The 16,194-nt window shown below is 36.8% G+C and overlaps 2 protein-coding genes across 2 annotated transcripts; one reads left to right on the top strand and one right to left on the bottom strand.

Annotated features, from left to right (window-relative positions):
* Positions 1–2,871: 2,871 nt before the first annotated feature.
* On the top strand, positions 2,872–8,227 carry LOC115963055 (chaperone protein dnaJ 10-like). Its single transcript, XM_031081941.1, has 11 exons — positions 2,872–2,883; positions 3,030–3,135; positions 3,731–3,790; positions 3,986–4,068; positions 4,566–4,719; positions 5,252–5,381; positions 6,630–6,788; positions 6,928–7,106; positions 7,225–7,305; positions 7,556–7,699; positions 7,829–8,227. Exons 2-11 carry the CDS (start codon positions 3,049–3,051, stop codon positions 7,907–7,909), a joined length of 1,158 nt encoding a protein of 385 aa, XP_030937801.1. The 5' UTR covers positions 2,872–2,883; positions 3,030–3,048; the 3' UTR covers positions 7,910–8,227.
* Positions 8,228–8,890: 663 nt separating this feature from the next.
* Positions 8,891–15,925, bottom strand: LOC115963054 (formin-like protein 2). The gene is made up of 4 exons (XM_031081940.1): positions 13,625–15,925; positions 13,224–13,429; positions 11,624–11,868; positions 8,891–10,029 (listed from the first exon to the last, which is right to left on the bottom strand). Exons 1-4 carry the CDS (start codon positions 15,220–15,222, stop codon positions 9,205–9,207), a joined length of 2,874 nt encoding a protein of 957 aa, XP_030937800.1. The 5' UTR covers positions 15,223–15,925; the 3' UTR covers positions 8,891–9,204.
* Between the last annotated feature and the right edge of the window lie 269 nt (positions 15,926–16,194).

Raw genomic sequence — 16,194 nt, 5'->3', positions numbered from 1 at the left:
AATTTGGTTAGAAGACATTCCCCAAGGGCTTTTTTTTGTGTTCCAAATATTCATATTTTACAAAAAAATATCACTAAAAAACATTTGCATGAAGTTATTTAGTTATGTAACTCCTTTTGGAACTTGCTTACTAAACTCAAGTTCCAAGCAAACGTGGATTGTCTGATATGGTATTTTCAATCTAACAATCAATGTGAGAGGTTGTTTGCTTAGAACTTGAGTTTGTAAACTCAATTTTCACTTGAACTCGAGTTTCAAAAGAGACTATATAACTAAATAACTTTGGGCGGAAGTTTTTTAGTTATATTTTTTTTTGTTAAAAGGGAATATTTGGGGAAAAAAAAATGCCCCTCCCCAATGTATTGTAGACTTAGTCAGTTATGATAGTTCCTCTATGGGCTCCTAGCCTATCCTCTTTCCATTTTTTAAATTTTCTCTGGTTTAATACATCATTGAGTTTTCGATTCCAAAATAAAAAGACCCCAGTACCCTCTCTTTTTCAATGGACTTCCAAATCCACGCATCCTGTCTCTTCTATTCTTTCCTTTCTCTCATTTCCAAACAGCACAACGCCACAACCCACTGGATTAAAGAGCACTTCAACCCTCGCTCCACAGATCATGCACTCATGCATCACATAGACTCTCTCTAGGTCCCAGATCAGAGAGTGAGAATCTAGGGTGTAGTTGAAGCGGGTAGAGAGAGCAGGAAGTCAGAGAGAGAAATGGAGATTGGAGGTAAAATGGAAAGTACCAATCTTGTTTGATCTATTATTTTTATGATTTTTTATGGCTTAAATAGTGAAAATGGTGAGTTAAGTTATGGAAGGCTAGCAGAGTTGACCTCAAGTGGACAAAGTGTCAACCTTTGAACTAGAAGTCGGCAGTGTAAAACCGAGCTTAATCTCAAGTGGGTAATATGTAAATAACCAAAAAAAGAACAATTAAAAACAACACAACACATGCCTCTGTCTCTTTCCTCAAAAAAAAAAAAAAAAAAAAAAAAAAAAAAAAAACACATGCCACCCTTATAGATAAAGCCATTCAATATGTTTCTTCACTTTTAATATATTGATAAAGAAAAAATATACACTTGCTAGAGTCAAAACCAGCATAATTGAGGGGAAGAAAATCTTCAATGATAAATTGTGTTAGGCGGTTGGCCCTTGAGCAAAACCAAATAAATAGGAGTAGCCATTCTCAATAATCATTCATCCCCAACCCAATAGAAAATAACAATACTTGGAATTGCAAAAAAAGGGGAAGGGCGGAGAGAGCGAGTCTGGTGTAGGATCAATAACCTCTAGGAGGGTGATTTTATTTAGGAAACAAATTAAATGGATAGAACCTAGGACATAAAATCAGTATCAAGCGAATAAAAATGTTTGAAAAAAATATATAGGAAAATATATTAGAAACTAGTCACCGGCATCTAAGAATGTTTGAAATCAATACCGAGCATGATAGAACCCAAAAATCAACCCTTAGAATCAATACCAACCATGATAGAACCCAAGAATCAACCCTTGGAATCAACACCAAGCACTAGAGAAAGACCTCTGCCCCATATATTCATAATCATATGCGTATGATACTAAATTTTGGGACCTTTAATAGAATCCTCAAACTCCATTATATATATATTAGCCAAAAAAAAATGAAATGAAATAAATTTCTAATCTACCAAGAAAAGGAAATAACTTGTAATGTATTACATTAAATGCAAAATTAAAGAGAATAAAATCCTTAAAGTCTTAACATCCATTGGCATCAATCACTATCAATAAAGTCCTAGAAAATCAATCATTATTAATATAACACTTATGATGTCCGCACCAAAATGCTAATATTGGACAAATTTCTTAAATATTACAACTTGATTATAAAAACTCGTAAAAGAAAAAGCTACTCACCTTGGGTTTATAATTTGATGATGGATTTGTGGGAATTTTGAGTGACTTGTGAATATCTTGCCGTCAATGCAAGGATCCCACTCTAAATCTTAACATTAGTTAGATAGAATTGTGGGAAATATGTTTGATTTGGGTTTGGCAAAGGTATTATGGTTTTAGGGATTTGTTTCGGGGATTTTGGGTGTAATGAGTCATTCTACAGTATTTGGGTGAGAACGTGAACTAAATTTTATTTGCTTGCCTATCTCCAAGAAAAGGAAAAAAAAAAAATCTAAGCCAAGTACAAAGCATAAAAATTTAATAAGGTTAAATAATTTAGTCGATGCAATTTTGATGAGTGAGTTTTCTCAAAACCTAAAACTCAACTAAATACCCTTCTTTGAGTAGTTCTCACCCGCTATCAATTGACCATTTGGTCAAACTTGATCGTGGCTTCTCAAGTATGATCAGGTTGGTCAGGCGGGTTGAGTTGGGCAGTTTACTGCTAAGTCCTAACCAAATGTATATTTTAGGCCTAAAAATTAATAATTACAATCATCTGCACAAATTTTTAATGGAATAATCTAAATACCTCACTCACAACAATTGGGTATAAAATCAAATGTCACAAATCCCTTAAAGAGAAAGTATATCACAAGACCATCTTATGGAGCACTCCTCTCACATTTGGTGGACCGTACTATTTGTACACATCTATAAAACTTACATACGATAAGAGAGGCGCTCCATAAGCCGGTCTCATAAAAATAATTCCCCAACCCACCCTCATAAAGCCCACACTAAAGTGAAACCCGGCCCACCCCACATGTTTCACTAAAAACACAAGTAACCCCAAATAGATCCCCACCAAAACAATAGCCCCATACAAAGCCCAAACCAAGCCCACCGACAGCTCACCAACACCAAAAAGCAAAATCATAAGTGACAGTTAAAAAAAAACTGTTTCCTCCCGCGAAAAAGCGGATTTTCAGGTATTAGTTTATTAGTGTTGAGAACTGGAAAGTTAAATGAGGCTCGTGGTCCTCAAAACACTTTCTTCTTATTCTCTCTTTCTGTGTTTTTTTTTTTTATAATTTATCTTTTTCTTGCATTCAACAAACTCTACGAAAATACCCAGAAAGGATCAAGATTCAAGAATGGTTAAGGAAACCGAGTACTATGATGTTCTTGGCATTAGTCCCTCTGCTTCAGAGGAAGAAATCCGCAAGGCATACTATCTTAAGGTCTGGATTCTATATATATAATGTTTGATTCTCTCATGTTTGTTGTTACAGTTTAAGGTTGTCTTTACTTGATGGTAGTTCTTTTTTTTCTTTTTCTTTTTTGGATATTATTTGGTGATAGTTTGGGATACATATTATTGGTATTAGTATTTCTAATATTTCACGACATTTTTTTTCTCTCTAGATCTTCATAGACAATTACTAAATGGGGTTGTCTTATTTTATCTGTTATTGTATTGTTAGGATTGATAAAGGAAGCTTAGCTAGGAGACTATGACATAATAATTATGAGACCAGATGGTCTTTGATTGGTCATACAAACTTTGTTTGATACAATCAAGCCTTAGTTCCAGATTTTGGGATCGGCTGTGGATCCTCAATAGTCTAGTTAGGAGGATTGACTAAATGTATTATTTTTTGCCGTTATGCTATACGAAATCAAACTATCTTTTACTTCCTTAATTGGCATGTATTTGTTTCATGAAATATCATTTAAATTATGGGTTATTTCCCTTTCCTCCTCTGAGATCATATAGTGAATGATATATATATATATATATATATTTATATGAGAGCTGCTAATTATCTGGTGCAGGCTAGGCAAGTTCATCCAGATAAAAATCCAAACGACCCTCAAGCTGCTGAAAGATTTCAGGTAAGTTCATCTAGATAAAAATTCACTAATTTTTTCCTTATAGAAAACTTCAAGCCTGCTACTCCTTTCTTAATTTTCCACTTCTTTGTCATAAAGAAGTAACTATAGCCGAGTATAGGCAAGTAATCTTAGTTCCAAAGTATAGTTGATGTTTATTTTATCATAGTACTTAACGTTATTTTTTTATGTTCGCAGGTATTAGGTGAAGCTTATCAAGTTTTAAGTGATCCGGTGCAAAGAGATACTTATGATCAAAATGGAAAAAATTGCATATCTAGGTACTGTTTTTAAGCTTGTGCTCATGGAGATATTGCGAGTTCTTTTATTAATGCTCTGTTGAATTTCATATTACTATCAAAGAAACAATAAGGTATCTACTAACAGAAAATTTTTTATTTTCAATACTATTTCCTCTACTTTAGTGTTGTGGAATGACCTTTTTTACACAAATTTTGGCTTCGTTTCTTCAACTTTTATTTCAGAAGGTGTTGTTAGACCAGGCCAACAGTCAAACACAACATTGCATTGTCTTAAACTTAATTATGATTGCAGATTAAAAAATAATAATAATAATAATAAAGTGACTGTAAACTCATATGGTAGAACATGGTGTTAGTTTATAAATTTGTTTTAGCTACTTGAGTTATGTGAGAAGCAAACTTACATTTAAAAACAAGACTCCAGGATGGCATCATTAAGAATTTTTTTCTTCTTAATGTTCTTACTTGAAGGTTTTCCCCTACACTCCTAATAATGTTTTGTTTTTCCATTCCAGAGACACCATGCTTGACCCCATGGCTGTCTTTGCTCTACTCTTTGGAAGTGAGTTATTTGAGGAGTACATAGGACATCTAGCTGTGGCATCAATGGCTTCTTCTGAATTAGCGAGTGAGAGTGACAATCCTGAGAAGCTGCATGAGAAATTGAAGGCAAGTCCAGTTAATTTTAAAAAAAAATCATTGTGTTCTGCTAGTATTTAACTCTTTGGAAGTAGCAGTCTATTTAGCATATTTCTCCATGTAAGTTAGCCAAACTCAAAATAAAATGGTTGCAAGATGTTTGATCAGAATATTTTTTTGATATTTTCACATTGTACCCAGCTAAATGTCATTCTGTTTCTCAGTTTGTATATTTGCTTTGTGATTAGAATTCTGAGACAAAAAAATCAGAAGAGCATTAGCTGGCTGCATTCATCAGCCAAATACCCATTGTGGATCTAAATAGAAATAAGAATCCCTCTTGATATGACCTGGACATCATTTAGCCTTTTTCAGATATCCCGAGTTACAGCCAGATGTAGCTTTAACTTACACCTTGCTTGAATTATCATCCTTTACTGATAGCTACAGTTATTTATGTTTTCTAGAACATTAAAAAATAATCAAACCCTACATGGTTTCTATTGTAAATTTCTCTAACCTACACCAGCAACTTCCTGGTGTGCAACTATATATAATGTAGGCTGTTCAGAGAGAAAGAGAAGAAAAGCTAGCTAGATCACTGAAAAGTTTTCTTAATCAATACGTTCAAGGTGACAAAGAGGGATTCTTATGGCGTGCAGAATCTGAAGCCAGACGGCTTTCTGGTGCAGGTTAGTTAAGCTTCATCCTGCCTCTTCAAATTACATTTTAAACATAATGTTGATAGTGCAGGGTTATTTGTTTTGCCTATATATTATGTGTTTTAATGAATTTCTTCCTAAACTATGCAAGGGATCTCTAACTCTAAAATTTAACAACCAATATTGAATGATTCAGCACATTAGGTCTTCCATTACTCTACAATATTGACAAAAATAAATTGAAAGTCACATTTACTCTCAACTTTTGTAGCTATTGCTACTGTTGCTAGAGAAAATGATTACTGTGTCTTTCAGGACTTTTTTTTCTTTTTTGTTTGCCTAATTTAATAAAATTTACCCCAAATAAGAGCTTACATTTTATAAATAATTGTCCACGTAGTTTCACATTTCACAGAAAAGGAATTTATGATATTTCAACAATATTATACCTTAAACAATTGAGTTCAAATAGATCTCTTTATTTTGTTTTTCATAAACTTGATTCATATATACATTTTATGTTTGTTTTTCATTATCATAGATTATATTTCATGATAATCATTAATCTAAATTTTGAACAAGGAAAGGGAAAAGTGGTGACTAAAGAAGTTACTCAGATTCTAAGGGCTTGGCCAAGAATGAGTTGACAATTGAGAGAAAAAGAAAGTAAGGGAAAACGAAAAAGGGAATATGACAATCTACATTGAAAGATTAATTAGTCTCCGCTCCTAATAAAAATACCTTTTTGAAATTAGGTACACCTTGGTTCCTAAGAGTACCAACATCAATTTCTTCATTTTCTTCAGTGTATAAGTTTAAGTTGGTTATTTTTCTATGTTCTGCTTCTTTGTTTAAAAAAAAAAAATTCCTCAATCATATTCACTCTCTTGTAATTCAGTTGAAGCAAAAGACTACTTTCATAGCAATGAAATTTAGATGATGATGCGTTATAAGGCTGAATATTGTCTATAATTTATGCCTCAACTATGGAAACATGTTCTTTGAGATGAGAATCTTACACAAGCTTAATGAAAGTTGAATTTTCTTTCAATTTAGAGAACCCAAAAGTTTTCATTGTATAAATAAATTATAGGCAACAGTTAGTCATTTGTACAAACCTGTTAAGTAGCCTCTAGTTAACATTCTACTTCACTGATCAATGTATTAATGTTTTGTAATTCTATTCTAAAATTTTACAGACACCAAATTAATGTTTGAGCGTGCCACTAGTGCCCATACATGATGTTGCTAAATGATTTCTATTGTCTTAATATGCAGCTTCTGGAGTTGACATATTACACACTATTGGCTACATATATTCTAGACAAGCAGCACTAGAGCTTGGAAAGAAAGCCATTTATCTAGGAGTCCCATTTTTAGCTGAGTGGGTTCGCAATAAAGGACATTTCTGGAAGTCACAGATAACTGCAGCTAAAGGTATGTTGATAATATATGAGCTAACTACACCCCCTCTCCCTCCTCCTCCCTCTCTCTTCTTTCTCTCTTCCTAAAACCACATTTCTGCTTGGAACTTTTGATGCTTTGCTGCCTAATTGCATTGAGAAAATATATTCAGGTGCTTTTCAGTTACTGCAACTTCAAGAAGACATCCGGCGCCAATTTAAAATGGATGGTAGTGCTCCTGAAAATGATGTTGAATCACATGTACGCCTGAATAAAGACACATTGATGAATTCTTTATGGAAATTGAATGTAGTAGATATTGAAGTAACTCTAATACATGTGTGCCAAATGGTAATTTCCCTGTTTCCTCCAAATAGTAACTTGTTCATGTTCACTTTTTGTTGTTTCCTACTAATAAGTAGTTATTCATACAGAAGGTCGTTCTCATGAATTTTAAATATTGTTGCAGGTGCTAAGGGAAAACCAAATTAGGAAGGAAGAACTTAAAGCTCGTGCAATGGCTTTGAAAATTCTTGGGAAGATATTTCAGGTGAAATAATTACTACAATTTTGCAAAGAACCTTATTTTTGTAGCTTTTATGAAATATTGGAATAAATTGCATTTGCTTTATTTTTTTTATGTATTGAGAATATTAATTTTTTTTTGCTAGAACTGGTTTTATTGAATAAGCTGTAAATCAGTGATTAGACAGGGCTAGAGTTATTTATGATGATGATGATACTGAATTTTTTTTTTAACTTTTTTTATTGTTAATAGCTAGTAAATTCTTGTCTTTCAGAAGGGAAAGCGTGCACAAATTGGAGGTACATCAAAGAATAAACAAACTGCCGACACAGATGATGATGATGGAAGCAGTTCTGATAGTAGTTCTGACGATGATTCACCAAGACCACTTTCATATCGAACCCCTCTACTAACTCAGGCATGTTAGAAATTTTTTTAGACTAAGCAAATCTCACTTATGCACCGTCCATGTATTGATATATGATATGAATTAGTTATAAACGACATATATCATTATTGGGTTTTTTTCGTTTTTCTTATATGACAGGGTATTGGCAGACTATTTAGATGCCTTTGTAATCCAGCATTTGATGTGGACGATGAAGAAATTGTCTACAAAAGCAAATGATGAATCATGGCATGTATTTTACATTAGGGTCCACAGATGAGGCCGAGTACAAAACAAATATGTCAACAAAGAAATGAGATTTCTCCCATCGAGTCATGAATATACTGAAAGGGCTTCTTGTTGAATGGGGGGTTGTGTTCCATTGGAGACACTGGTGCAAGCCATGAATTTGAGTTGTGTGATGATGTATTTAAATAGAAGCACAACATTGACACCATTGATATGCTCTGATTTTAACGTGGCTAAATGCATAAATGTAGAAGTGACTTTGTCATTTACAAACTGGACAGTATTATGATATTGGGATACATTCCTATATATAGTCTTGTTGATCTTTTGTTAGGTGAACAATGGGTATAGATTCAAGAGAGCTTTGATTGCATGTTACATGAGTTGGGCAGTCATCCATGGAGATTCCACTGGAAGTGACTTGGTCCGAGAGAGGCATTGCAGAACAAATACTAGAACCTTATTCTACTATAATTCCTCTTCTACAAGATGCTTCCTACATGACCTTCCTAGGATTTGAGATCAACCCCATGGTTACCCGGTATAGACAGTAGAGTTTTTTTTTTTTTTTTCTTTTTTCTTTTTCAGGTCTATCTGTTACACAAGTAAAGCTACCTAGGGCTCAGCTGGAGTCCTTGCTGTGATTCCTCCTATTCAAATTCCCCTCTTACAGTGTTGTTTTGTTTTATGACCTGAGCTGCAGGATAGGCTTGTAGTTACTAGCACTATATTCTCATCTGCACAAAGCCAGTGTATTCAATACTGTCACGCTCATGATCTCTCTTCTCAAGCATTTTTATACACGATTGCTCAGGACTTTCTGTTACTGTGATTAACCAGGTGTCCTTGTCCTCATTCTTCTGACACAAGGTAAAAGAAAGATGATAGAGAGAAACAGACAGAAATTAACCAGGTATCCATGTCCTGTCATTTTTCCAGAACACCAATAGCACAAATTAAGAGAGAGAGAGAGAGAGTAATCATGAACTATCACTGAACAACTTAAATATCTAACAAATTTACAAGATAATTCCAACTATTCTGGCAAATACTAGTTTATTATCTTCAGGCAATTCCCTCTATATTACATATAGGATAAACAATTCCAAAATCCTGTGGGTATATTACTACAAGAAAAGGTGCCAAACAGAAGAAGATAATATGCTTGATAGTTACTTGGCAAGCTCCACCCAGAAGAGCATCCGTAAATGCCACCAGTACTTAATAGGTGGCTGGTGAGATCCAGAAGCAAAGCACAAAAAGACATGCTATGTGAATTTTAAGTGCTACGATGAGGATGAACTTTCATCATCTGAGGAGCCATAATGCTGCCTTCCATTAAATTCAGGAAATACTGGTGGAAGGGTTGGATTCACAGGCATAGGAAATTGGCGGGATGAACCAACTATAGTTCTCTCATTAACTTTTCCAACTTCCTTGCATACCTGGTCAAGAGTAGAAAGAAAATCCCTTACCACCAAGAAAATCCGGAATGGATGAGCTTCTTCTTTAGCTGAGTTCCCATGGAAATACTCAGTTATTTCTTTCACCAGAGAGAGAGCAACTTTCTCTTGGGCTTGGATCTTTACAATCTCTTCCCCAGCCTTCTTCAAGAACACATTCATTGACTCTGAAAATTTTCGACTAGTCTCCTTCAATGCAAGTTCTTCATTTAGTTTCACAACTTCAGATATTTTTGAGATTCCCTCAGCAAGTTTCGCAACTTCATTACTGAGAACATCTGAATCCATTGCAGCAGCTTTCTTTACATTGGTGAGCTCCCCACTCAAACCCGAAACAACTTGCAAGCCAAGCTTCCTATGTTCAACTTCATCCCGCAAAGCAGACTGCTGACTTTTCTCAGCCGGTTGACTCTGATTGGCACCAGAAAGACGAGAACCTTCAGTTCTAATGATTTCCTGTACAACAAAATGCAAAAGAGTGGTTTTTCCATCAGTTCCCTTAACATCAACAAGCTTGAGCAGTGTGTCCAGCTTGAATGCATGGGCATCTCCACGGTTGGTGCCAACATTCATGCGATTCCCAGTTTTGAGCACTGCTTCAAGAAGCTTCATGAACATTCTGCTGTTCTTCAATTCTTCACAAGCTACCTGTGGAAAATGAAGTGTGAACAGCAGCTGGTAAATATCTACATAATCAGGAAAAATTAATTCTGACTTCTTGAATAAATGAAATCATAAATAGCAGGGAGAAGTTATACTGCTGGGAGAACTAAAGAGGAACTGCAGCCACTAGAATCATCTCGAGTGAGAAATTTATTTGGACTTAATTTAATATTTCTCCTATACTCCGCCTCATGTTCAGGCAGCGAGAAACTAGAAGAGGAGAGATGGTCACATGTTACTTTGGCCAGGTGCACTTGGACAAAGTGATTGATCTAGGTTACTGGATATACGACTCTATACCAAGCAGGCAAAACAATAAAAGGCAAAACATATAACAGCGCATGTAATCTGGATTAAAACCTTGTTGAGTTTACTTTGACTCATTCACCACATTACTCAATCACCATACGCACTTGCACTTTAGTGGTCATGTCTACTCTTGGCGCTACTGAAGTACCAAGTTTCTTGGAGAAGGATACGGATTTCACCCAATCCCAATGTTTTACTTATTGAATGCACTATATAACAACTTAGTGGAGCACTTAAAACTGGTGATTTCAATATAAAGCAATTCAATTACATTTATATACATATATATATATATATATATATATCTAAAGTGTATACTTTCTGGATCTGCTCAACAAAAATATGCAGTTTCTTACCCTAACCGGATAAGCCAACCTTGCTATTCTAAGTGGGGAGGCCAAATTAGTTAGTTGGAGCCATAGATCCCCTTTGCTCAATTGACAATGAAGGTATACCTACCGTTCATTCCATATTAGCCATGCCCAAAATTAATTAGTTTCATCTTGAAGGAGTCCATCCATTTCCAGTTCAAAATGTTATGCAACTCAAACAGTCAAACTAAAGCTTTTCTGTTGGGTAATCATAATTCAGGAAGAAGGTCCTGAATATTATTTATATTTCTTTAGGCATTAGCAGTGGTAGGAGACGGGGAATAGGGGCTTGGATTAGCCTTTCAAGGCTACCATTTGGGAGATTCTTTAAAACATTGCATGAAAAGATGTTCGTGAGCATTTGGCCAAGGATTTTTTTTTTTTTTTTTTTTATATGTGTATATTCATAATTAGATTGGTTGCAGTTGCACCACTGTAGGTCAAGAGGGGAAAAGAGTCCAGGAAGTAATGAAAAAGTGACCAGACAATACAAATTATCATAAGCTTTGTTTGTCAAAATGGATTGGCTTTAAAGTTTAAACATAAGTCAAATTAAAAAGAGGAAAAGGTACCACAGAATCCTCTCCTTTTTCCCCCCTTTTTCACTGTTAAACTTTTGACTAATTTGAAGCTCATGTGAAGTGTGCTCCAGCCTTCTGATCACTGTTCAGGATATAAAGGCATATGTATATTGGGACGAAAAATGATTAAGACTAAGGAGAGCTGCAAGGACCTTATCGATACATATAGATATGCAGCAAGCGTTCAAGTGGTACTGTGATAGAGCAAAAAGGTTTTTATTTCAAAATATTCCCACCAAACATAAAGCAAAGGAGAGCGTGCCTAATTAAATTAAGGAACTATAAGTATATGAACATATCTGAGAATTAAAGATGTACCTCCAGAGTCTCAAAAGACCTTCTAAGGTATTCTACTTCTGAATCAAAATTGGCAATGTAGAGCATTGCATCCACCCTTTTAAATGCAAATGGTATATCAAGCACAGCCTTTAGAAATTTCTCAGCTGGGCCTAGCTTAGAGGGTGATTCATCTTTGAACTCTTTTAGTTTACGTTCTTCCTCTTTTGTAGGAGCCATCTTCAGTAAACTTTCAAGAAGTTCTGTCCCCAATGTATCAGAGTTGCCTGTTTGCAGGTAGATAGAAGTTCAAAATATTCAGATCTCCAATTGATTGGGTGATCAAGGATTACATAAATACAAATGCATTTGTTATATACATAGCAGATACAAAAGGGCTGATGACTTTGACACAGGTATAATAAGACTAAAAATCCTAATGAGACAAGAATGAAATGCAGCAACCCATTCTAGAATGGAGGAAAATTCTTTTAACTTTTGGTATCTAGATAGTACAAACCACAAATTTCTATAAAATGAAATCTGTAAATGCACGAAACTTGTAATTTGGGAATGGCACTGCTCATAAGGATAGAGTGGTGTTGGATTTGCCACACCCAGAATCGTGCAGCACACACAAACACACAGAGTGCTTCCTATGTAGCCATGTCTCAAGTTCAAGGACAGAACTGCACTATGGTACATGCTATATTAAGTAGGAGATGGTGAACATAAAAGGTTCAACAATGATAGAGATCATAATAATTTGGTTTCGGCTTTTGAGATGAACGATGCTACTAGCATTAACTATAAGTACAAAAATTAAATACTACCTTATGGCTACGTTTGCTTTGAGGGATTGGGGAAGAAAAGAAAAGAAGAGGAGAAGGGAAATAAATTCCTTTCTTTGGTTTGGAATTAAGATGGATTGGAGCGAAAAGAGAATGGGGGGATTCATTTTCCTTTCACTTGTTTGGTTTGTATTACCCACCAATAAGGTATATTTCCTTCCATTTCTCCCTTACAAACCAAACATGTGAAAGGAAAGTCACTACCCTTTCCTCTCCCTTCTCTTCCTCCCTTTCCTTTCTCTTCCCTCTCCTTTGTTTTTGCCAAACATGGTGCTAATGCTTTCCATTCTAAATTTTTTATCATTATAGTCAAAACAGAATTTTGGGGCCTACTTACAGTCACAGAACCACAGAAATTAAAAACACCGAGGCTATGCAGTAAGAAAAAGACTGATGGTAGTGTTTTCTAGACTGGCAGGGCCCATATGAAAAGTGTACCATCTTAAAACAAAACCACTGATTTAAAAAAACAAAAAAAGAAAAAAAAAAAAAAAAACTGTCGCATTCAGAATATCTGGTGTCCAAAAGCTTGAGATTATTTTTAAACTTGCTACAAGATGACAAGAGCAGCTAAACATGCCTCATGTAACAAGCTAGGCGGCACAAATAAACATCAATTTCAATAATTAAACTGCAATGCCCAGTAACCATAAATTGCCAACAAAAGTTCAAAAGAAGGAACAAATTTCATATCAAAAAAGCAATTGACTGTACATTCACGGAGGCAATTGTTATTTTGACAATGGACATCACAATACTACAAAGGTTAAACATAAAGTTAAACCAGTTACCTTCCAAAAGACCTTCACAGACTTCTTCAATGGTCACATTCAGCGCCCTCAACAAAATTGCAATATTCTGAGACTTCTTCGGATCAAGCACCCGATTCTCCTGGCTTGACAAAGGGAGAACCAGACGCCGGCCATTATCTTTCAGACTCATATTGGAATTACCATTATTAACCATAAACAGTGTCTCAATCATTTCCTCATTCAATCTGCAACCAAAACAACAAGATTCTACAAACTTTAACATAACACAAAAACAATCTACCTAAGAAAAAGCAAAAAAATAAAAAGTGACACAAAACACAAAACACAATCCAAAACATGAACCTAATCAACAAGTAACTTTTAAGATATTCTTAAGAAAGTGAGTAAAACAAAAGTATAAGAAAGTCATTATAACTCACTGGAAAGAGCTAGATTTTAGCTGATCCCACACCATAGCTCGATCCGAACTTGCTCTAACTTTATCCCAATGCAAAGGTTTCAACTTTGGCCTTGGATTCTCCTCATGCCTCTCCATATTCTCATTGCTTTGAGGCTGTTCAGTACCTGACATTGGTGCCAAATTCTGCATCACCACAGGCCTAGTAGGCGGAACAAGTACTGGCGGCCCTGAATTTGGTTCTCTGCTTAGCCTAGGAGCTGCCGGAGCCTCCCAATACCTCGGTGGCGGCATCGGTGGTGGCGGTGGAGGCAGTTTTATCGGCACATACCGGTTCGAAACACTCCGGCTCGAAACATTCCGAATCATCCTTGGAGATTGCTTGCTGCTCTGCCCCGAAACATCAGAAGTCCTCGCCGGAGAGTTCAGAGTATTCCCCGAACCTCTCTCTGAAGACGAAGCCGACAAAGAAAGCGGCGGCAGCGATGTCAGAATCGGCCGAAATGGAGCTGAACCCGGAAATTGTCCCATGCCCGGAACCGGAAAACTGATCACAGAGTCCGGAGACTTGGATTTCAAGCTTGCAGGACTGAAATTCAGAGCAGGGGATACAGTATTCGACACAGAACTAGCTGGAGAAGCCGAATTCGAACATGGGTACGAAGGAGTTCTCGAATTGAAGCTTCTACTCCCGAAATTTTCAGCATTGAACACTCTTTGTGAGCTCGACCCGTTGAGAACCGGACTCTGATCTTTTCGGCCCGAAGATCCTCGTGGCGAAAAGAACTCTTCTTCTTCCTCCTCCTCTTCTTCATTTCCCGAAGACCCCATTTCGGCATTCCGATATATCGGCCCGAAATTGTGTTTTGGAAGCGGTGGAAGTGGTTTGAGCTCAGGGGACCCGAGTTTGTGATACTGAGTAGAAGGTGGGAGATGGGTAACGGTTGAACTTTGTAAAGTCGATGAATTTAGTACAGTTTCCTCGTTTGGTGCTCGTGAATCGGGTAAAGTACCGAGATAGAGAAACTCGGAGCTGTTCGAATGCGAAGGAAGTGAAGAAGAGCAGCGAGGTTTGCGAGTTCCATCGGAGGTGGCGAGGTGTGGAGGGTAAAGGTGGATACTGTCTGAGACGGAGAGCGAGGCCTTTTCGTCTGTGGTGGTGTGGTGAGTGTATTTTCTGTAGTAGAGGAAGGCGGAGAAGGCGGAGAGGAGAGCGAGGAGGAGGAGGGAAGTGGAGACGGAAATGGCGATGAGGTGGCGGTGGGAGGAGGAGGTGGTGGTGGTGGTGTGAGGGAGGAGGAGGGAGGAGATGTTGGCTGGGAAAGTGGCGAGTGCGTTTGGCGATGGCGGCGGTGGCGGCGAAGGGTAAGTTGGGAAGAATGGGTTTTGGGTTGCGGTGGTGGCCGGAGTGGAGGAGGTGGAGGAGAAGGGCTGTTTTGGTTGTTGTTTTGGGGAGACAGAAGGTTGTGGTGATGGTGATGGGGAGACAGTTGTGGTGGGAGTTGACGGTGGGAAAAACGGTTGATGGAGGAGGTGTCGGTGGTGAGGAGTGTTGGCAAGAATGGTAGTAAAGAAGAGTGTGATACAAAGCAACAGAATGATGCTGGTGATGGTTGGCATTGTGTGGTGATGTTTTTTTTTTTCTTCTTAGCCTTAATCAGTGAATGCTAATTCAGTTACAAAGTTTGTTGGTGAAAGAAAGTGTAATAAAGAGAGCAAACCCAAGAAATGTGTGTGTAACTGATTTTGATTCATGATGCCATACACAACCAACAACAACAACAACAACAACTCATGTCACAATGGGTTGTTGAAGTTGGAAGAGAAAAGAATGGTAGTTCAGTGTTCACAGCACACTGTTTCTTTTTCTTCTCATAGGGCCAACTACAGTAACACCTTTTTGTTTCACTACTTCTGAAAAGAGAGATGGCACTGCTGCAAAGTGTGTTGGTGGTGATGATAATGATGATAAATTGAGATGGGTGTGTCACTGTGTGAGGAAAATATGGTAAAGATGAGAATAATGTGTAAGAGAGAAATCTTGGAGAAGATGTAGAAGGGGTTAAAATCTTTCTGACAGACTTAAGATATATGTGGTTCATTATTGGGATTTGTATTTCGGTTCTCTCTCATGACTCATCTCATATCTGATATCTCTCATGTTATTGAGATTCTTTTCAGTCTTTTACTACCGCCACAAACGATAATATCAAACAGTGGTGCAGATGAGCTGGTTACACTGTAGTGGTGAAAGTGAAAGGAATCAGTAATCAGAGAGAGAGAGAGAGAGAGAGAGAAAAACTTTCTTTTCTTTTCATGTCCTTTGAACCTTACGTGTTTGAAAAAAAGTGGGCATTTTTTTGGGTTTTGGTTTTGGTTTTGTCTTCTGGTGATACGGATAGCCATGGCAGAAAAAGAAAGGAAAGGCTTTTATTGAACGGTGGGGGGTGTTGAACCACGCTCCAATGATGCGTGTGGAAATTACTTCTTGGTAAAAAGTGTTTTCTTTTGAATTTGACCATGCAAATTGGTTTTCACTTTTCACTGTCAAACTTTAGTGCCACGCGCTTAGAAAGAAATGACTTTGCATTT

This window comes from Quercus lobata, chromosome 10 (genome assembly GCF_001633185.2).
Source record: "Quercus lobata isolate SW786 chromosome 10, ValleyOak3.0 Primary Assembly, whole genome shotgun sequence".
Taxonomy (NCBI): Eukaryota; Viridiplantae; Streptophyta; class Magnoliopsida; order Fagales; family Fagaceae; genus Quercus; species Quercus lobata.
Note: the sequence above shows the minus strand (reverse complement) of the source record. Positions and strands in the feature narration are given on the sequence as shown.

Excerpts from the sequence above, each read along its gene's own strand:
- LOC115963054 (XM_031081940.1), bottom strand. The coding sequence starts at position 15,222 with ATGCCAACCATCACCAGCATCATTCTGTTGCTTTGTATCACACTCTTC. Across the intron at positions 13,430-13,624 it reads CTAAAATCTAGCTCTTTCCA|ATTGAATGAGGAAATGATTG; the intron begins GTGAGTTATAAT and ends TTTTGGTTGCAG. Across the intron at positions 10,030-11,623 it reads GGTCTTTTGAGACTCTGGAG|GTAGCTTGTGAAGAATTGAA; the intron begins GTACATCTTTAA and ends CATTTTCCACAG.
- LOC115963055 (XM_031081941.1), top strand. The coding sequence starts at position 3,049 with ATGGTTAAGGAAACCGAGTACTATGATGTTCTTGGCATTAGTCCCTCT. Across the intron at positions 3,136-3,730 it reads GCAAGGCATACTATCTTAAG|GCTAGGCAAGTTCATCCAGA; the intron begins GTCTGGATTCTA and ends TATCTGGTGCAG. Across the intron at positions 6,789-6,927 it reads ACAGATAACTGCAGCTAAAG|GTGCTTTTCAGTTACTGCAA; the intron begins GTATGTTGATAA and ends AAATATATTCAG.